Source organism: Strigops habroptila, chromosome 1 (assembly GCF_004027225.2).
Source record: "Strigops habroptila isolate Jane chromosome 1, bStrHab1.2.pri, whole genome shotgun sequence".
Classification (NCBI taxonomy): Eukaryota; Metazoa; Chordata; class Aves; order Psittaciformes; family Psittacidae; genus Strigops; species Strigops habroptila.
This window is the reverse complement of record NC_044277.2, coordinates 33,994,105-34,017,374: the sequence shown is the minus strand read 5'-3', so window position 1 is coordinate 34,017,374 and position 23,270 is coordinate 33,994,105. Positions and strand designations below refer to the sequence as shown.

Genomic DNA, 23,270 nt, shown 5'->3' with positions numbered 1-23,270 from the left:
GAATTTAGAAGTTCAAGAGCTTGAAAGAAACTACTCAAGTGGAATAAAGACTTTTAACATGTGCCCTTTTTGCTTTGAAACATTTGAAATTAGACATTAAGTAATAATTGATGCTTATTTCAAAAATGCAAAAAGCTATTGTTCTTGCTAAAAGCAATAAAAATCAGTTTCTAAAAAAATCCTTATAAAATTTAGTAACTCTTTTAATTTTTAAATAAAATTTGAAACTGTAAAAACATCTCTTTCTGGGACAAAAATGTTGTTCTAGAAAGTCAGTAATGGATTAAAAAAGAAAATTAAATACATTATCAGTTACAACATTTTCAGAAGCTAGTAATTTTAAGTTCCTAATACAGTTAGTCAGACAATTGCAGATTTATGGAATTTTAGTATTTTTCTGGTACATTTAAGCTGAATATGGGGAGCCTTTATTGAAATGCTGAGTAACTGTAAAACTTACCAAGAGTTCGTAATAAAACAAACTGCATTCCTAGTGCAAAGGGCCGCTCCCCATCTTCTACAGACCTAGCAGGCAAAAGAAGAAACAGTCATAGCAGATAATCATTGTGGGATGTCCTGTGTTTTTTCTGAGCTATAAAAAGATCTTTGTTTAAATTTCTTCCATTTAGCTTTTAATATTGTTAACTCTTATTGCTAGGAAAAATTGTTGCCAACTGCTCCTGTCCCTGTTTAATCAAAATCTCAAACACATTTTTTAACCTTTCTTTATTTGTGTGAGGCCTGAAGAATTTGATTCAAACCCATTAAGGAAATTTAGAGAATCTATCCAAAATATTTATGGCTTCTCATTATAATTTCCTATTATTTCATACAATGCCTTGCTTTACTTCCTTAATCTTTTTTAGATAAATTAGATTTAATGGAGAATTAAGTTGCTAAAAGCTGGACTCAGCTTCTGAATGTAACAGATCTCTGTGCAGCATTAAGTACTTCAGAGCTACTTTGGGAAAAATATTGGTAGAAACATCCAAACAGACTCTTTGAACACTGTTCCTTTTCAATGTAAGTAATATAAGTTTTCTTCCATTGGTTTCCAAGGGAAAATGTCAACCTTTCAAAAGCCCAGATACAAAGTAATGATATTGCACAATGCAATTACAACTTGAGTAAATCACAAATTTTCTTGATTAAAAAATACTTCTAAATCTTAACCTAAAGGTCTGAAATCAAGTTAGACAGCTTCTAATTACATTGAAATGTAAGAGAAAAACACACAAGGAGGTGCAGCTGTAAAATCAGGGTTTTGAAGTCAAGCACTCACTCGGAAATTGAGAAATTGAAGAACCAACTTGTGCCGCAGATCTTGGACGGATACACTGTGTACAATATGTGGTTTGAGACAGTGGGTGTCACTGTTCATGTGTGTGGGGCACCCTTTTTTTCTCTGAACATTACAAAATCCTACTGGATATGTCCCTTATGCACCTCACTATTGTGAGACTCAATGCAATATTAATGTTCACTGACTGTAGTTTACTTTTGCGTATTCACAATGCAATAACAATGGCTTTTTAATTGTTATTGTAAAGGTGGAAAACCCAGACACAGAAGGAATAACGTCAGAAGTCTCTGAATTATGACAGTGCTGTGCACACAGTAATGGAGCTAAGGCTGCATGAGCAACTGGAAGTCTGATGTGCCCACTCCCGATAATTTTAAAAACTTTTTTCATTTGCATTTGAGAATACAAAACATTGCTTTAAGAAGGTTGAAAATTTCTTCAGGAGTAATCCTTTTCTTACATGATGTTTTTACTTGTTGTCTCTTTATAGTGCCTGGAATTTGCTGGGCACTGCATGTTTTCTAAAGTGGATTATCATGTTATATATTCTAAATACAATCAAGTTCCACCCTATGCTTGTCAGCCCTATTCTATTCTCTTTTTAAGGATACATAAGCTTGAAGAGTTTGGCTGCATTGCTCCAGCCTATTCTGACACAGACACTGGCAATAGCAGGCACAGCAAAAACACTTTAAAACCCATAACTGAGTTCTCACCTGAGTGTCACTATGATTGCTGATGGCTGGGCACATGCTGTTATGAGGGTAACAATGAAGAGAAATATCAGGAATGGGATAAGCGTGTTGCAGGTTCGATCACACTTCCCAGAAACAGCATAGCCGTTCTCATTCAGGTAGGTTTTGACAATAACCAGCCGGAGCTGACTGCGCTGGCCCACCGTCGGTGGAGTGATCACCTGGCGACTCTGGACACAGGCACATTCTGTGTAATTTCTTACCTGGGGAGAGCAAAAAGAACATCTCCACGTGAAAAACCCATGCAAGAAAGACACTGCGCAGAGACATGATATGACAGTCCCATGGTACATCTCAATCTTCAGTTTCTAGCATCATTACTCCAAGTACAGGCGAATATACCATTCCAAGAACTTTTAAAGCTAGACAGGATTCTCCATAATGAGAGTGCATTTCCATTACTTCATTTAGGCAGAGTTTAAAAAAAATAAATCTGGAATAGTTTTGGAAAATTCTGCCAAAACAATTCAATCACTTCTGACGGGGAGGCTGGAGGAAACGAGTGTTTCCACTGTATTACAAAAACTGTGAGGAAACACTCTTTAAGCAGCACTAACAATGCCATTTTCTGGAACTTGGCAGGCTGTTGACTTTCATATTCAGGAAGTGTCTTCTGCCATCTCAGTGGAAGTCCACCCAGATTCAGCTAAAGAGCAACAAGCTCCACTTCACACTTGGAGCTCAGGACCTTTCAGCTGGATGTGGGTGTGGATGCGGACGGGATGTGCACAGGAACAAAACCAGAGAATAAGGGGAAAGCAGAGACTTCAACAGTGAGACAGGAGGACAGGAAGCATTCCCGAATGAACAGAGAGGCTGAAATTAAGATAAAGAGACTGAATAAAGAAGTGGCATTTCACAGGCAAAGGGGATCGTGATTTAAGCAAGGTGAGAAAGAGTGGGATTAAACCACGACGAAGAGCTAGATCAGTGATAGCCTCCTGTCACACTTATTTTACTACTGTTTCCAACAAATCTAATGGCAAAGGGGTGTGAAGCAGATCAGAATACTCTAGCACTAGAGAAGAAACAGGTCATGTGATGCTACAGGAAGGAGATTTTCCTTTCAATGTTTTCAACCATAAAACCTAAGACCACACGTGCACAGAAGCTGCATTATGATACCATCTTAAGGTTGCAAATTTAAGCACTTGGACATGAGGAAATACCCAAATTATGGTTGCTTGTCAACTTTAATGTATACCTTTGTATTTGTTCATGCTCTGACATAGCCTCACATTTTTTTCCCATGGGATTTAGCATAACAATTTATCAATTTTACCTCCCACTTTCAAACTGTGGCTCCAGGTATTTTTCTCCTCACACTAAACATATTCCTCTATAAAGACAGAATGACTCATTTTTCATATGTATTTTTCTACCACACTCACCATTATAGCTTAACTTTTTCAAAAAGGAGTAACTTATCTTCAAAACAGTTATGAGATGAGGCACTGATGTTGTTATCTCTATTTTGTAGCTAAGTAACTGAAACAGATCAAAAGTTTCATAAATGTGGGTGACTAATTTGAGACAATTGGGATCATTTTTTTGCAGAACATTTTCCATTATATACAACTTACTATATTCTAAACATAACTTTTCATATCTTCACATACAATTTAGGCAGCCAGTGCTTCTACAAATGGCACTTCTGGTTATTGCTCATGTCCCTCATTCTGGAATATGAAAAATACAAGATTAATGACCAACTGGGAAATGTTTCGTTTAAGTGACTTGCCCAGCATGGCTTAGCAACGAAGGCAATGACAGAACCCAGTTTCCAAAGGCAGCACTCTCTAATACCAAGTGAGTACCTGCTTCCTCCCTACAGTCCCTCACTCTAATCTTATTGCTTCCAAATGCAAATGCCAAATAGGCATCATACAGAAAATAGTCATCTTTACTACACAATCTGGGTTTATCGCCAGAGAAACCAAGTCCGTGTACTAAATGAAAAAGACATGGCACAACAGAAACAATACAGTAGAGGAATATATATAAAACCCAGGTAAGAACTGTACACTGGCATCTTTTTCTCCCATTTCTAATTTTTAAATGGTTAATTCTGAAAACACTGTACGTTATAAATTTAAATCCACATGTTACAGGTTAGCAACATTTTGTGTGTTATACAGTGGCACAAGTTTAAATTTGTTGTTTTTAAAAATACTCTACATACATAAATCATTATTTAATGAAGATATGTATTTTCCTACCAGTGTCAGCCCTATTTTATTCATCGTTAACTACCAAGTTAAAACTTCAGGCCATGAAGCATTTTTTCTTAAGTTGTAAGGGGAGATAGTATGTTTCAAAATCTGTAGTGAAAAGCACTCCCAAAGTACCTCCCTAGTAAATGTATTAATAGTGCCAGTTTCATATCAGGTGAAATGTAGCAAAGATTAAACCTATGTCTCAATCCAGTAAAGTACAAATAAGATTTATATAGACACTGAAAGTTAACCACAGGCTCATATCACAGGCTTTCCCAATTGGGCCAAAGCAATTTTCTAAATTGCTAAAAACCAGCAAGATACTTTTAACAAACAAAAATAAAAAGGAAAATAATCTGTTCTGTGGCATCTATGTATGAACCTGCAATTTCAGACCATTATTTAGTCAACTTGAGAAAGCAGAGCACTGGACCTAACATCCTTCTGCTTCACAGGCTGGCTCAAGACTGCAAATCAGCGTACTGATACGTTATAAATAAGCTTTCTGGAAAGCACGATCAAGTCCTGAGAAAACCAGTATTTACGTTACTTCCTGTCTTAATTATTCTTTTTTAAAGGATGGTTCTGTAACAGAATTTAAAAGTTTGGGGTTCGTACAAATAAAATGCCCTGTTGATATTTAGGTCAGATTCTACATTTCAGCTGTTTTCTTGTGCCCAGTCCTGGAAACTGCTGAATTTCCATGGTGTGATTTTACCAGCAGGATGTCCTTCTCCAGTCCAGCATAACTGGAAGACTGGGCTGTAACAGGCAATGTATTTCCAAGAAAGAAAGTGGATTATTAAAATCCTTTATGTTCTGGTTACTTGAGTTCAATGACAATCACTTCATTTAGCCTGGAAGAGGTTTAAGGAAAGGTTATGAGAATGGCCAAACTATTTCAACAGAGCAGAATACACAGGCAGTCTTTACCTGGTCATGCAAACAAAAGACCTATCAATACACTGTTGAAGGTGCAACAGCTACGCATGCAAAATGACAAGGCTATCATGAACACCAATGACTTTACAGCCCATAACTCAATTTAAATGGGAGTTTTAAACACTTCTAACTACGTGAAGCGTTAAATTCTTCCTTCCATTCAGAGAGGGAGCCAAAAACACCCAAAACAGCTCTTAAGAGTAACACTGATGAGCTTGCAGAAAGGTAGTGTGTCATGGCTGCCTTTACCTAGCAGAAAGCTGAATTAGATGACATTGACTCAAGGCCCCTGCTCCCAGCCCTGCAGGAACAAGCCTCTCCAAGTCCTGTTTCTGCAGGAACAGCAGACACGCAGGCCACTGCCATCACGGACTTCTGAGTCTATACTAGAAACACCAACCTTCCCTACACTGTGGCACTTCACACTCACTTGGCTGGAGGATTTACTTGGTACAAATGAACTTGTGCCTCAAATTTGTACATAACTAAAAAGAAGACGGGGAAGAGCATGCAACAGTAGCATTACCAGCCTTTCAGAACATGGAAATACTCATGGACGAGTCAGTTGTAGAGCAACTTCTCTGAAGCTTAGAAGGGGGATGTTTGAGCCAGAAACAGAGCAGTCTTTGATCTGCATCAGTCCCAAGGGACTACTTGCAGGTTGTGGGTGTCTGGGTGGGTGAAGCACTTACCCCTGTGCTATGGTTTCCACCACTGATGCAGCCAGCTAGGCAAGGATTAAAATATGTTATTCCATCTGATCCACAGACAGGCTCGTACTCATGAATCTTACATCCACAGTTAACATTACAGCTCCCAGTCAGATTCCTGTGGGCCATGGCAAGAGTGGGGCTGAAGAAAGGAAAAAGAACATGCTAGTAGAGAAAGCACAGATTTCACAGAAAGCCTCCTGTTCAGAGGCAGAAAACATCCTACTCATTAACTCTGGAACTGAGAAGTTATTATCACAGAAAGATTGCATTAACTCTAGGTTGTATACATGATTTAAACTATACAGAAGAACCACCAAGGCATTCTTGCCATCAACTAAAAACATAATACAAAAAATAATACCAAAGTTTAAAACTTGTACCTTATTTGCCTAGCTGATAGTTGAATTTTTCCTTTTTTGTTTTTCCCCTTTAGGAGTTATTTTATATATCTATCCTGAGCTGCAGAAATTTGTTGTTGATTACTAGTGAAAGGCTCACTGACAAGATGTAAGCATTATGTGAACTAATAGGCATCTCTGCCCACATACCAACAACTGCTCAGAAAACTTAATGCTTGTATTACTCATACAAAACCTATGGGAAGCTCTCTAGATCTGGAGGAATGCTGTGCTTTTACTGAATGTCTGTAAGAGAACCACTACTCCACTTTCCTAGACAATTCCCAAATATCTTGCAAAGCCCAACTTTCTTTGTCCTCCCCAGAAGGGTTTGGCAGTATTCTCAGAAGAAACTAAAGGGAATTTCAAAGCTGAAGGACACATACATGCCAAAAAGCAGGCTCTTCACTATCACAAAATCACAGAATGGTTTGGGTTGGAAGAGATCTTAAAGACCATCTAGTTTCAACCTCCCTGCCATGGGCAGGGACACCTTCCACTAGTCCAGATTGCTCAAAGCCCCATCCAACCTGGCCTTGACTATCTATCACTTGCTCCAAACAGGTAGTTGGACAGATCTCACCTGCCACAGCAGAGAACTGTACCAACTCTTCACTGGCAAATGCCATGCCAGCCTGGGAATGTCCTCACCACAGGATTAAGGTGCAAAGGGATGCCACCAAGGAAGCAGTTCATGGCACTCATCTGAGCTCAGTGGATCATGCAACAAGGCCCAAATGAAGCACTGCACTGGGACAGCTACAAATCCCTTCTGACTCACCGTCTCCTCCAGCTAAGACCTCTGCATGGCCGGCACATCTTGGCCGTCTCTACAGAGAGCAGGTCATTTGGAAGCAGTTTTGCTCCCCCCACAAAATGGTGCTTTTTGCTACCAGTAAGAAGAAATCAACTCTGGTTACAACTGATCGCTGGCTGTCACAATCATAGGTTTTGATTCAGGTTGGCTAAGTCACACAGTCACCAAATTAACCAACTCCTGTCTTACATACAATACCACTTCAGACCTGCCCAAAACACTCTCAGGCACAAATCATGGAGGAGACACCCAGCTACTCCCTGTGCTGAAGGAAAGCGGATGGTGATGCTGGGCTTTTAACATTCCTAGGTTGGGTAAGGGCTTGAGTACCAAAGGAGGAAAAGCATTAGCAGGCACAAACACAACCTCACTGAAAGAAAAGACTAGTTAAAAAACCCTACGTAACAGTAGACGCAAATTTTGGTTACAGAGAAACAGAGTTAAAGAGAAAATGGATACTAGTTTGTTCTCAAATTAAAAACAGACTGGCATAACTGGACCCAGTTAGGAGTATATATACATTATATAGAGAGAGCTAATATAAGAGGATGTAAGGTGTCAATCTCTATTATCTAGAAGGTCCTCATTAATGAGGGAGTAGATGATGACCATATCATATTTTTCTGACAAAGAACTAGTTCTAGTACAGAAATTAAAAAATGTGGAACCAAAACATAGGTGTCCATAATTCCCAAGTACATAGGAAGAAATATGGGGTGTCAAGAAGAACTGAAGTTGTGGTGGTAGTCTGGAGGAAGAACCTTACATTCTTTCATAGTTGCCTAGCAGCTAAATGTAAAATTATTACTGCATATGAATATGCCCTTGTTCAAAATGCTTGACAGACGTTGGCAAACATTCTCACAGTGATAAGTAAAAGTATTATCTCTGCACTTTCTGTATCACTTTAGAGGACATTTATTGAAAGCTTGTACGTATATGCTGGAAAATAGTCATCACTCCAGACAGACTTTTCACTCACTCTTCCACAGACCTATCATTCTTTCTGAGTCTCCAGTCTATATTGCTTTCACATTCTAGACATGCTCACTCTTTGTTTAAACATCCTGTTCAGTAAGAGCCCATCATTCCCAGTGATTCATATTTCATTCCATTTATTCCGTTGCATTGCATTGCATTCCATTGCATTGCATTGCATTCCGTTCCATTCCATTTCTATTCTATTCCATTCCATTCTATGCCTCTCCATTTCACACCACCACTGCAACTGCCACAATGCCCCAGGACAGGATAAAAGGGAGCAGTCTCCTGTGTTCCCGGCAGAGGTGGCCCGGGGCAGCCAAGGACATCTGAGAGGAAGTCCTTGAGGAGCTGCTGGAGTTACTTACAGAGGCTGAGGGAAGACCACCAGTGCCTGGTTGAGGCTGCTGGAGGTTCTCCATTGCAAGGCCAGCTCCTGGAGGGACCTGTTTCTTAGCTCATCGGGGGGATAGCAAACCTTTTCAGGTGGATAGCCGTGGCCAGACCATAGGAATGCCTTCTTGAGGAGCACTGCAGAGCTCACCGTCCTCATGCCCCATGGAGCCAGGGACAGCATTCATAAGCAATGGGATGCAGAGATTTTTCCAGGTGCTTTGGAACAGCCACTGGTACCCTGCTAGGCATAGGAAGGATTATTGCCTCCAGGGTCAATCAGGCTGAGGGCCTTTGGCCACCCTCGGAAGCCCCTGAGGTGGCTCCAAGTTAAGGAAGAATAGGGCTTGGGCATCTCTTGGAAGGCGTAACCAGCCTGTGGATGAGGAGCAGGTCTTGCTCACATGCTCAGGGATAGGCGGTCGCCAGCACTGGGGTCAGGAAGGAATTTTCTCCCAGGCAGATTGGCACTGGTCCTGGGGGTTTTTTGTCTTCCTCTGAGCATCGGGCATGACCACTTGTCAGGGCTCCTCTGCTCCACCCTGGCTGCGTTACTGCCTGCTGCTCATGCACCACAAAGGTGGCCCCTCGTGTCCTGCAGCTGGGGGGGGAAGGCTTTTTTTCCCCCATGAGGGCCTGTGGGTGTCCTCGGGGTTTTTTGCCTCCCTCTGCAGCCGAGCACAGGCCCTTGACTGGGCTCCTTTGGGCTACTGTGGCTCAAAGGCTGCTGCTCCTGCTCCATGCAGGTGGCCCTCATGCCCCGCATCCAGGGGGAGGAAGCCTTCTGGACTCCCAGGGTGGCCCCAGCATGGCCTCAGGACTTGCTGCTTATCCTCTGTCACATTGAGCACATCCCCTTGTCAGGGCTCCCCTTTGGGCTCTGTTCTTGTCCGCTGCTCTCGCACCTCCAAGGCACCACTCGTGCTCTGGCTCTCTCTGGCTTCGTTGCCCAGCGCAAGCTCGGAGTGGGAGCAAGCTCTGCTCTTCCCTTGGCTCCATTTCCCCGGGGGTTCTTGCTTGTGCACAGCAGCCTGGAAGGGCTTCATCCCTGCTGCCCCACCAGTGGCTGCCACTTTCCAGCTCTCCCTGCATGGAACACCAGTGCCGAGCAGGCACAAGAGCACTTTTCATTTATTCCTGACCAGGAAGTGCAGCAGCTGAGCAAGTGTTGGAAGTCAATAGTGTGCTTGTCATTGGTAGGTGTCATGCTTTGGGAAATACCCCATGGTACCACACACCTTCTCCTTCTTCCACATTTGTGTGTGGTCGATCCCGATGCTCATTCTTCACGTTCTCACTCTTCAGGAGACAGGGGCTGCTTGGCCTGTCTTCCTGTTGCTGCTTTCCGTGGCTCTGTGGCTTTGCTTTCCCAGACTGCAAAGGATGTTTTTTCAAGCTAAGCTGAAGAATGCACCAGCCTGCTCCTGGCTACACATGTGTATTGTGTTGATGCTTGTGAGCATCAGCTCTGAAACAGAGTTTAGAAAGCAACCACCCCCCCCCCCCCCCAAAAATTAACACAAAATAACATAAAATTAAAAATAAGAAAACCAAAATCAAATGGGATAATAAAATAAAATCCTATTTCCACTTGTAAGCTTTGTGATTTGTGTCCTTGAAAGTGTTTTTGGAGCTGAAAACCCCTGGCATTGCAGGGAAATAAGTCTCATTGTTATTCAGCTCAGGGTGAGCATAGGGAATGAAAGGGAATGAAAAGAAACGGAAAGGATGGGAAAGGAATGGAATGGGGAAAGGTAAGGAAAGAAGGAAAGGAAAGGAAAATAAAGGAAAGGAAAGGAAAGGAAAGGAAAGGAAAGGAAAGGAAAGGAAAGGAAAGGAAAGGAAAGGAAAGGAAAGGAAAGGAAAGGAAAGGAAAGGAAAGGAAAGGAAAGGAAAGGAAAGGAAAGAGGAGAGGAGAGGAAAGGAAAGGAAAGGAAAGGAAAGGAAAGGAAAGGAAAGGAAAGGAAAGGAAAGGAAAGGAAAGGAAAGGAAAGGAAAGGAAAGGAAAGGAAAGGAAAGGAAAGGAAAGGAAAGGAAAGGAAAAGGACTACACTAGAGTAGAGTAGAGTAGAGTAGAGTAGAGTAGAGTAGAGTAGAATAGAATAGAATAGAATAGAATAGAATAGAATAGAATAGAAATGGATAGGTTATGCTATGCTTGCAACTCTGCATGACAACTGTTGACATAAGGCACCCACCCACAAGGGGGAATGGCTTCAAGCTGACAGAAGGTAGACTTAGATTAGATATTAGGAAGAAATTCTTCACTGTGAGGGTGGTGAGGCACTGGCACAGGGTGCCCAGAGAAGCTGTGGCTGCCCGATCCCTGGCAGTGTTCAAGGCCAGGTTGGATGGGGCTTTGAGCAACCTGGTCTAGTGGAAGGTGTCCCTGCCCATGGCAGGGGGTTGGAACTAGGTGATCTCTAAGGTCTCTTCCAACCCAAACCATTCTATGATCACAGCCAGGGTCAGTCCAGTGATTGTGCAGCAAGTCCAAGAGAAAGGAGAGGTAGGCCCTCACCTCCAGCTTTTTTCATTACAGCCTTTAGCAGTGATGGAGCTGACTCTGGACTCAGCCAACTGAACTCCTTAACTCAACTGACGAAGCTGCTAGAAGCGGGCGAGACACACTCTGCACCCTGACACTATACAGGAATACCAGTACCTGCCACAGACAGCTCAGTGAGTTCCTACACACGGAGCGAAAAGCCGTCCCTTTGTGCTGATAGCCTTCTCCAGAGACCTCTCTAAGTCCTTCATGGATTTATAACAGATCTCTTCTGAAGTGGAGGAGGAAGCTTCCTCTTTTTGATCTGCTCTGCAGTTCCCTGAGGTGGGAGCACTGAGGATCCAGGTCCTGATCAGGTGCTAGCTGAACCACAAAGAAAGGTGGTGCTTTGAGAATGCAGTTTTGGGTACATTTTTTTTCTTGAAGGTTTTATTATAGTGATACTAGAACTCATTGGTGCGTCATTAGCTTAGCTTGAAAGATTACTTTGCATACTGCATATGCCATCTTTCACCAGTGTTTCACAGATTCCAAGATGCTGCAGCTTATGGCTACAGTCACTCTGGCCTCAATCCACAGAGGGGCACAGCTTCTGGATCCTCTCCCACAAGGTTGGATTTACATAGGTCCACACAAGGCTGTCCCTCCTTCCTCTTCTTGTTTTTTCACAAATGGAAGCAAAAAGTATCTTTCATTGAATCCAGTTTATCCAGTAGTCCACTGACTAGGTATGAAAATCCAGTTCCAAAAAATATTGAAACAATCCATTCAAGATTGAATGTGATAGAGAAGAGGTTGCAGGAGCAAAATTTAAAGGCCTTTTCCAGAGACCAGAAAAATCTCCAACTCCAAAAGACTGACCTTTGTCTTCTCACACCAGAGCGGTAAGCCAAGCTGCAAGCTCCACCCTATTCCTGCCTGTGGTTCATGCGCAGTCCAGTCCAGAAGACCTGAATTTCTGAGAACAAATGCCATATGACCCCTGCAGAATCTGCAAAATCAGACAGAGCTACGTACTGCACTCTGCTGGGGCATGAGCATTTGCACATGCATCATAAGCAAAAATCTTGCCTTGGGAATTATGTTGGTATGCACAACCTCTCCATGTAATACTGAACTAACTGTGCTGGCTTGTTTGTCCTGCTCTCAGTGTTGCTCAATGACCACTGCTGTTTAAAACTACATCAAGTATCTCTGCTCTAAGCACATCAGTAGAGATTCAGAGAATTTTAGCACCTTCTCAGCCATGCAGGAGCTGAACTGGAATCTGGATTGGGTTGGTGGCTGCATCCTCAAAATCCTGTACATATGCTCAGACTGTCATGGCTGGGGAGCCCCACGAGGGTTGCCATTTGCTTGCCTTCACATCTGTAATGTGTGAGCAGGACCACTGTAAGGATAAACAGCTAGCATCAGACGTGCTGCACCCCAACTATCCCATGGACCACAAGGGATATTCTTTTACACCCTAGTAGACCAGATACTTGGCTTGGGAGCCACTCTACACACGACTGTCACCCCCGTCGTCCGTCACATCACCTCCTGTCATTAGTGACACTAAGAAGTACAACCGCTGCTTAGCGGCTTCCGCTTGACTCGTTTTTAAAGTATTTATACATCACTATTTGCTTTTGCTGAATATGCTTGTCTTTCCAGTTGGGCACTTCTGCAGTCGATCAAGTATTACTAAGTAGCTCTTAAATATTGATTGACCGTCTACTGATCACACAAATCAGGTTCACAGATTTAGCTCTTGGATCTACTTTACACTTTATGATCTAGTTGGATGTTAACCAAAGCCTTTCTGAGTGTTTTCTTTCTTGTGCCATAAATAAACAAGGCACAGTTTTAGAAACAAGTTGCAGCTTGAGCAGGAAATTAAATATCCAGGATTGATATTGGTTCTGTTGCCTTCTCAGCTATCAGCTGAAACTTGTCTTATTATATCACACTGGATTCCAGAAAGCAATAAGCAGCACACGTCATATAGCAACAGGCAGACTCTTGCAGCAATCTCTCAACAGAACCTTTTCTCCAACGGAAAACATCACATCATCAAAACATTCCTCGGGAACATACTGATTTCAGCAGCACAGTGACAGAAGTTTTTCATGCCAACAGGAGAGGCAGCATTTTTGGAGTTTCAGACGCTTCTCAGCAGCCTGCTGAGCTGGATGTCCCAGATGCCTGGATACTTGGGGTAAGCAGGGACTCCCCAGCCTGGCTGAGAGACCCTCATGCCCACATCCTGGCTGCCAGCAGAGCTCTGCCACCCTGTACGTAGACAAGTCCAGGGACAACCCAGGCTGTCAGGAAAGGCACAGCTTGCGTTCCCCTCCCCAGCGTCTCCCACCTGTTGCCCTGGGTTCAGCTTTAGCAATCATTTTTCTCTTCCTTAGTAGCTGGCGCAGTGCTGTGTTTTTTAACTTTCAGCCTGGGAATAACGCTGGTAACACCGATGTTTTTAGTTGTTGCTAAGTAATGTTTACTCTGACCAAGGATTTTCTCAGTCTCATGCTTTGCCAGGGAGGAGGGGAAGGCGGGAGGAAGGAGAGACAGGACACCTGACCCAAACTGGCCAAAGGGGTATTCCATACCATGGCACATCATGCCCAGTATATAAACTGGGGGGAGTTACCCAGAAGGGGCAGATTGCTGCTCGGGTCGGGCTGGATATCGATTGGTGGGTGGTGAGCAATTGTATCCTCTCCCCTTGTTATTTCCCTTATTATTATTACCATTGGTGGTAGCAGTAGTGGTTTTGTATTATACCTCAGTTACGGGACTGCTCTTATCTCAACCCATGGGAGTTACATTCTTCCGATTCTCCTCCCCATCCCTCTGGGAGCGGGGGAGGAAGAAGTGGGGTGAGTGAGCGAGCAGCTGCGTGGTTCCGAGTTATCGGCTGGGCTCAAACCACGACACCTGTGAAACACATTCTTCTGACCTCTTATTTCACCACTACCCAAAACCCTTCTCAGACACAGATGGGTTGTGCTGTTCCACAGGCAGGAAAGAGAACTCCCCGGCTCACTCCACTTATGTAGCTAACTCGCTTCAGCTGCATTGCTGAACATTACCATGACACAGAGCTTAGTAAATCAGCTTAAATAAAGGTGAATGAAATCAGGCATGCAAGAAATGAGCAGCCTGAAACTGGAAACTGAAATGAGGCCACTGTGATAACTTAATCTCTGGGGCATTTTTTTGTTTGTCCCAGAAGAAGCCTTACGTTTACGATACGCAAAGCAAATATGCTCAAATTACTAACAAGCTACTGCAAGCTGTGTCTCTCCAGCTTTCATCACTTTTTGTACCTCTGCACATCACTGTAAGGTTTATTGGTGGGATTTTTTTGTTGTTTACAGCAAATGCCTTGCATGCAAAGAGATACTTTTGTCATCCTTTCAAGAACACATGGTACAAAAAATCACCTATTAACTCTGTTTCCAAAAGCTCGTTATCAGACAGTTGTAAAAGTTCATGCTTTTATCTTTATTACCTTCACTGTTCACTCCTTGTTCGCTCCTTTGTCAATGATGGGAAACTAATGAAGGAATTCAGATGCTGGGAACATGAAATCTTTACTTACACATATCCGTGAAACCCCATTTTCATCACATGTGATCTAACATTTAGCACTTATTATAACAGATTTCTATGAACGCTTCTCCCAGGAGGGCATCATTTTTTCTGGAAGGTATGTATTTTTCCAGCAGTAAACTGAACCAGAGTACTCTACTAATCCTGCCTTCTGACACTGGGAGGCTGCCTACTCTCCACAAAGAAAACCAGAGCTTTGACACCTGAATTACTTCACAGCACATCTCAGATTTACCCATATTGGTCAGAAAGAGCAGGATCTTACAGAAATTGCCCCCAAGCTAGTAAGTCCTGCTTGCGAGCTGCAGCCTGTAGGAAAACCAGCTCAGTTTCAATGCATGTGCTGCTCTAGACACACAGAATGTCTGAGAAACAGCTGCCCCGCTTGTTTCAGAGGGTACAGCCAACTTGCCAACTTGCAGTGCTGCTGCACCTGAACTGCCAAGGACATCCGTCATGCATGAGCACACTAACAGAAACCAGGCCCAAACAACAGCATTTCCTGAACTATTCTTTCAATTACAATGACACAGCTCCTTTCATTAACAAGGTTCAACTCAAAGTTTGCTAAACGTGTGCTGGGACAAAACACAGAATCCCATCTGACAAATTGCATTTGTTCACTTCTCAGGGAGACTGTTCTTTGTCTCCACGACATGATGCCAGTAAAGCTAATAAAGAGGAGATCTTTATTAGATGTGACTAACAATAAAAGTGCCTCTAGTTCCTAACATTTTGTTTTCTAAATCCTGTTTTCCTCTTCAACTGTTACTCTGTGGAAGGCTTGTGGTATAGGAGTAAAACAAGAAAAGGAAAAGTATCGGGTACGATTTATTGCCTGGAGTTTTTAGATCTGTGACCCGTTACTTCAGATACCCAGGCTTGGACTGAAACCTCATTGTGCTGGCAGTCAATGTACACATATTGGGAAACAAAAAAGTAGACTCTCTTCCCATTAGGCTACAATCTAAATGAAACGGAGTTTAGGAAAAAACCAAAAACCAATAGTGACTGACTATATTTTCGTAACAGCTAAACAAAGAATTGGTTTGCACACATAAATTGGTTTTATTCATATTTATTTAGATCACTGTAATAACCTACAGGACCAAGGAAATAAAAAAGAAAGGAGACAAGCCCTCACCACAGAATTTCTGTAACAATATTGGGCTATATGATGAACAGTATTATCTTAATTTGATAGCAATATTTTTGGATTGATATTGAAGGACATTCTGATGACAGAGATTTGCAGTCTGCTTCTTGGCAAGCAGCTGGAATTGCAGCAATGATGCAATTTTTGTGTAGCTGTCAAACAAGGGACCCTCTCACTGTGCTAGTTGGACTCCTTTGTTGTTATTGTTCTGATCTAATTAGTCACTGCTTTCCAGTTAGGGGATCCAACTGTCTGATTGAACTGAAAGAGATACAAGAATAACAGAAACCCAGACGGGTGGTACAAGAGGAAGAACGGAATTACTTTTTTTTATGTGAAGTACCTCAGTAAGTCAATTGTATGCTTTAATTAAACCTTAATTGCACCAAAACAACAGAAAGCAATCAAAAAGGGTCTGATTTGATTTGTCACATACCAGAAACATGAGAAATGAAACTGTTTCAGATTATTGAATCCAGTAATCTGTCACTATGAGTGAGCTCCCAACAAAGCCTGTTTTAGTTGCCTTATATCACAAAACATAGAAGAGGCAGGTCTTTACTGCGAGGGTGGTGAGACACTGGAACAGGTTGCCCAGAGAAGTTGTGGATGTCCCATCCCTAGCAGTGTTCATGGCCAGGTTGAACGGGGCATTCAGCAACCTGGTCTAGTGGAAGGTGTCCCTACCCATGGAAGGGGTGTTGGAACTAGAGGATCTTTAAGGTCCCTTCCCACCCAAAGCATTCTTTGATCTATAAACAACCAAAGCAGCTGATCTCTGCTATTTCCTCTTTATCCAGCACTGGTGAGGCCACACCTGCAGTGCAGGGTCCAGTTCTGGGCTCCCCAATAAAAGAGAAACATGGATGTACTGGAGAGAATACAGCAAAGGGCCACTAAGGTGCTGAAGGAACTGGAGCATCCACCCTCTCAGGAAAAGCAGGGAGAGCTGGGACTATCTGGCCTGAAGAAGAGAAGGTTCGGGGATCTCATCAATGTATTTAAATACCTGAAGGGAGGGTGCAAAGAGGACAGAGTTGGGCTCTTTCCAGTGGTGGCCAGTGACAGGACCAGAGGCAATGGGCACAATCTGCAACACAGGAGGTTCCCTCTGAATAGGAAACACTTTTTCACTGTGAAGGTGACTGAGACGTGAGCAGCACAGGTTGTCCAGAGAGGCTGTGGAGCTACCCTCTTCAGAGATACTCAAAAGACAAGAAGACAATTCACTGATTCAGGAATTCCCATTCAGATGATTATGGTACAAGAGAAGGGATGCTGTATTGTGGTTTGTAAGGCTCCTCACACTGTGTTCAAATACCAAACACACCTTCAGAGACAATCCTCTAAACAGGTTCTAAAGTGTTGAGATGTATAATACAGAGATGCCCTTGACCTTCCTGATAACAGAACTGCTGATGACACACCAACAACAGCAAAACTGCTTGTGTCTAATATATACCAGCAGAAAATCCTTGCAAATATATTCTAATATGTGCATGCCTCCAGGTCCCATCCACTTCAGCCCAGTTAGAAAAATACTGAGTTATGAAACATACTGAATTATGAAATATCATTGCCTACTTTGCTGAGTACCAGTATGTACATACTTTTATGTTAACCAAACCCCAGCTTATCCTTCTCCTCTGTACTGGTTTATGGCTCAGTTCACCTAAGGAAAAAAACAAACCCTACTTTCTGAATGTAAAAGAAAAGAACAGTAGAAGTGAACGTGTTTGTCCAGAGAAGATTCTCCTGCAGGCTATGTCTACACTGCCCAATACAGCTGACATCTCTGGGCTGCTGTCTGCACAGGTAGTTCAGATCAGACTGGCATAGCCATGTTAAGGTAGAGCATTATGCAAGGCATTTGCTCTGAACAAAGAGCTGTACTGCTTCTCCTATCCAATCTAGCCTGTTGAACCGGCTCTGATGTGCATACACTGCACTGCACTGGAACTAGAGAATGAAGCATGTGTTTTATTAAACCTCAAAATGAAAGCATGCTTTTTTGTTACGTGAACAATACCATTCTTTGATGTCTGAGTTAAAGAGTTGCCTACCAAGTAAATGATTTGAAGCTATCAAATGATTGACCATGAGGATTTAGAGAATGTTTATCATGTCAGATATTCAGGCTGAATTTATGTGTAGTGCTACTTCTTTATTATCATTTTGATAATAAATTTGGATTTGATCCTGCATTAAAAAAATCATACAGGGCTGGGGCTGCAAACTCCTGAACCATGCTATATAACATCCTGGTATTTCTCAGTTTCTGATGGCATTACACTCTGCATACTGATTTTTATACTGATTTGAAAGAATTGATATACCTCAACACCTTTGAGAATTTTGCCATTATCATGTCTCACCTCTTTTCTCACTAAGAACAATTAGATGAAGGTGGTAAAGAAGTAATGCTACTGCGGAATTTCAGAACAGCTGTGAATTAAGTGCTAAATTCAATTCATACTATGTATTTACTGTAAATGTTATTACTTACTGGAAAAAAAAAAAATAGGTACTCTTACAATTCCAGTATGAAGGGTATGTGTTACATAGCAATAGTTTGCATTGTCTTCAATTTAGAAATAGATTTAAATTACATAGCACTTTTTCACAAACAGAAGACTACAGCCTTCTCATTAGCCAGGCAGGGACATTCTGACTTACCACACGGTTCAGTTAACTGCTATCTGAAATTATGTTTTAATTCCTAATAATTTTCATTTCTACATCTATACCCACAGGCTGTCACCAACATCAATAGCAGGTGGACAATCAAGGCATTCCACCCCCTTCCCATCTTTGTTCTCTCCCTCTTAAGCCCACTATGCTCAGGCAAGAATATATCACTATGCTACTCCCCTCTACAGTCAGCCTCTCAGCACCAAGCTTTAACTCTAGGTTATTAAGAACACAAATGAATAAATCAGCTTTCCATCAGCTCATGACTTTCAGTTGCTGTTTTTCCTTGCCCTAGGATTAAGGTTTGACAGCAATGTAGTAACATCCAGCAACATGCAATGCGAAATATTCTCTGTGTAAACACTGCCTATTTCTTCCGCTCTTGCTTCCCATTTTGTCTCTGTTTTTCACTTGGGTTGCTCAGTGCCCCACTGTAGTTCTTTTTTTCCCCATTTGATCATATCTTTTCCTGCTTCGCACTTCTACACTCTCCTCCAAACCTCAAAATGTTAGGAATCCAGGGCTGGCCCTTAAAAGCAAGATATTCAGATGGATCTGATACCTGGCACCTAGCCATAAATAAAAGGCAGATGTTGTCCCAGATCTAAAAGCAAACGGATAGATTGCTTCATGTAAGTTCGTGCTCTTCAAATGCTTACTCTGTTCTAGTGTTTAAGCTGCATGAAGGCAGCAGTTTTGGGGAAAAGGTAATGAACAAAATAAGCAAGAAAATAAAAGATCATGATCAGGCTGCTGAGGAATTACCTTCCAGCAAAACACCCTCTTACAACTTCTATCACACTGTCTTCCTTCCAAAAATCCCTCATTTTTTTTAAATGCCCTTCCACGCATTTCTTAATGTCTCAGCTTAAATCCCTCACACCAAACACCTTCCTCCCTTCACGCCTTCTTTTGCATTATAGCCTTCTTCCTTCTCAATATATCTTTAAGGGTTCTGATCTAGTGGCTGTCTTGATGATGACCCAGCAAGTGCTGGAGGGCATTCATACAACTAGTAAGTGGTTCAGAAGCAGCTCACACCACTGACAGCACATGCCCAAGTGTTTCCTCTCAAACAGGGACTGTAGACCTAAGACACTATTATGGTGATAATAAACAAACCTATTCAGAAATAATCTTTATAATCCCTTCAGTATTTTCACAACTTGCATGGGCAGAAAACATTCTGAAACACCAGCTAAAGCCTGAGCACTCTACAGAGGACACTATTCCTACTTTCCTGTAAAAATCACTGAAGCCCATTCCGATGCATTTTCCCATGCCTCAAAAAGGTGAGTCATTACATAACCTTCATTATAAACCAGATGTAACAAAAAAAAGGACCACACAGTAACAGTGTGTGTTTATACCACGATACTCACCAAATTCTCATTTGAACATGTGGCTTCTTCAGTACACCAGCCATCAGCATTTTTTATATTTCTTTACCATTTTCTTTATTGAAAAATGCTGGGTTTGCCACAGATGATTCCAAGATACTTACCCAGTAGTGTAAGGTATATTTATTCCCCCTAGATTAATGCTTTCACATCCAACAATGAAGAGAGTTGAAAAGCACAGCAGAGATACACCACTGCAGATCATAGCCAACTTCGCAGACTCTCTCGCACCAAGTTTCAGTTTTTTTATAATGTAGCCACCAAGGACAATACCAACACCAGCACTCGGGACAATAATCACACCTGCCAGGAAGAAATTCGAGTGACATTAAAACACAACCTATAGAAATGGTATAAAACATAAATATTGGTTTCATTCCCTAATTAGATGACTGCAAATGCTGCACTAAGATCTCCATTGTCTAAATCTCTGTTAGCAAACTGAGTCAGATTTTCAAACCTCTGGAGTGTTGTCAAAGAATTAATAAAAGCCTCCTTATGATATTACCAGCAGGCAAAGCACTATAAGAGAACTATTGTACTGAGAAGCAGAAACATTGCTTTGTATTTATTTTAGAATGGGGAGAAGGGCTACATATTGCTCCAGTTTAAGTACTGAAAACTTGAAGAAATCCAGATTTGGACACGAATCTTCTTCTCCCTACTCTTATGATTAATGTCAGTGAAACACAAGTGCCAACCTCAGGCCAGACCCCAGAAGTCCGCCCACCTGGGAGTGCGCACGTGAGCCAGGCTGCTAATTCTGCCTTCTAAATACTTTACTTAAGCTGAACAGCACTTTCATACATCAGCACCCTCATTCATCTTGGCACAGCCACATGGAGTATAAACTGATCAAACACAATTAGAGAAATTAAGATACCAGAATTAGTATTTGGGTAAGTTTAAGACACAAAAGATGTGCCTATGAAATTTCTGTTGCTCTGCTGCTGTAGTTATAAGTTAGCAGTTCAGCAACACATCACCAGGCTGTCCTCATTTGTCAGGGCCTAAGGAGGCATTAAATCAGCAAATGTCTTGCACATCTTCACATCTCTTGGCTTTTGCTTCTCACTGACATGTGAGAAGGTCTTTAAATTAGGTCTTTGCTAATAAAGATGCATTCCCCATAAATATGGAATTTGAACAACTTTTGGCAGCTTCATCTACTGGGAAGGAGCTAAACTTTATAATCCAAATTCCCAAAGATGTTGATCTTTTTAAAGAAGCCAGCAGGACTATCACTTGCAAATATCCTTAATATTATTGCAAAGTATGCTCATTCTCTGACAATTTGTCTAAAGTTGAGGGGGACATAATATTTATCAAAATGTTGAGATCGTGAAAATAAAAATAAGAGGTAAAAATAGTTGCTGCTTTAATTATACTGCCATCACCAACGGCATTATAAAATAAAATGTCATTTCATGACGAAGATTCTTAATAATAACCCTCCACAGAATCAAAACCAGTCTTTCTCATAACAGCAGAAATTAAATGTTCAAGACCTCCTAGGAGAATTAAATGATTTTTACAAAGTTCAAAGCTGTTATCTCTCTTGAGCTGTTGTATCTCTCACTTTCAATGACTGAATATGAACAAGGAAAAGAAATAATGCAAATCCTTTCACTTGCACTGAGAATGTTCTCTCTGAGCAAAAATTTCAACTCAGCCATCTGAGCCTAGCAGGCATGCCCTGCTCTGTGAAAGAGAGCAGCTTCTCTGATGTCAGAGAAGCTGACATTCATACCAAACGCAGACCAGGATCACTTGCAATGCCTTCTAAAACACCTCTGTTAGGTGAACCAAATTCCGTGGACCAAATTCACGGCTATAGCAGTTATATGAACTTACGATCTAGCCCAAAGTAAGAGCTTATTGACAACAAATTAACCTCAGTATTTTATTCTTCTTCCTTCCACCTTGTAGCTTAGGTTTGAGTGATTAACCTCTTTTGGACCTGAATTTACTCTTCTTTCTTATTTTCTCGAAGGCATGGAAAAGCCTTTCACTAGAACTGAGACTCTGTGTGTCTGTGTCTAGTATCTTGTAAAAACTGAGCATGTAAATACTTTGCTAGGCATTAGGTTAGTGGTTCTTCCATTAGTGAGTTACCCTGCACTGCTGTTTTCATCCATCTTCTACCACACCATGAAGATCAGAACACTAAAAATGAGAAGAACATGAGCAAATTGCCTGCCAAGGCTCACTCTCATTCAGGAGGATGGAAAGGTAGGATGAAAGCCTACACACAAGATGCATAAAGACCAATCCTCCATGCAAAGTGGAGCTGGTGATGGAGCTCTCTCTCTGGGAGAAAGTAGAAGGGCAAGAGCAGATTTTGCTATTTGTGGTGAAGGCAGTAGAGAGAAGCACTCATTCCCTTCCTGTCAGGAAGCCTGACAGGTTCTTTTGCCCCAAGTACAAACTCTTCATCCTTATGCCCCTCTCTTTCCACAGAGAATGTGAAATCAGAAGTGATGTACTGTCAAAGTGCATTTCCAGGCGAATTTCCAGGGCAAAGCAAAGCATGTACATCTAATCAGGACACGCATTCTTCTTTTTCAAAGGCATTTAGAGGAATAAAGCTTAAGATCCAATACTAAGCTGTTGCACTGCACTCTCCTTCATTTTATAATGACAGCTTGGCTTACAGGAATCGTGCGTGTGCTAAATACACTCCTGGATACAGAGCTCCAAGGCAATATCGGCTTTCAGTCAGCAATTTTCAAGCTTTGTCCTTTTTGCTGTTGTCAGGATACTGCAGCACTTGAGGCTTGCCACAGCAGCAAGAGATGATCTTAACAGCTACTAATAGTCTGGCAACAGAAAACGGCAATATCTGTTAAGCAGGCTACACTTCCAAAGGGAATACCGTAGACATTTTCAAACTAATTCTGTCTGGGGTACATATTATACTTTTTCTAAAGCTAAAGGTAGATCCAATGCATTTGTAACCATTTTAGCAGATGTTACCAGAACAGTGCTTTATGACATTCAGTGTGCAGCTCTTCCAATTACAAATTATTTGAATTGTAACTCTCTTTTTCACATGTAAATCTATTAACAAAGCACCTGAAATTTTAACCTGGATTTGTCTAAGATCTACCTGTACTCTAAAGTCAAAGTTGGTTTTTTTTTTGGACTTAAGAAAGCCTGAAGGCTAAATGCCACCTTCTCTACACACAATAAACAAAACTCCAAGCAAGACAAGACTGGAGCACAAGCTGCACAAGTTCAAGACATAAAGTTTGGCACATGGCATTTTTGCTGATGACTAATGCCAGGTTTGTTTAAAAAACAGAAAGAAATTGAGACAATGAAAGAACTGCTGCTCATGAACTGAGACAGAAAATGACCAATAAAAACTTCACATCAGTCACATGAAGACAT

General features: G+C 41.7%; 1 protein-coding gene across 2 annotated transcripts in view; it reads right to left on the bottom strand.

The window, feature by feature from the left end:
- SLCO5A1 (solute carrier organic anion transporter family member 5A1) overlaps positions 1–23,270 on the bottom strand; it is a 78,632-nt gene that overhangs the window by 7,850 nt on the left and 47,512 nt on the right. For both annotated transcript variants that reach the window (XM_030501283.1, XM_030501291.1), the window contains 4 exons: positions 19,982–20,180; positions 5,909–6,068; positions 2,020–2,261; positions 461–525 (listed from right to left, as the gene is read on the bottom strand). In XM_030501283.1, the coding sequence (XP_030357143.1) occupies positions 461–525; positions 2,020–2,261; positions 5,909–6,068; positions 19,982–20,180 (666 nt within the window). The remainder of the gene's footprint in view (positions 1–460; positions 526–2,019; positions 2,262–5,908; positions 6,069–19,981; positions 20,181–23,270) is intronic.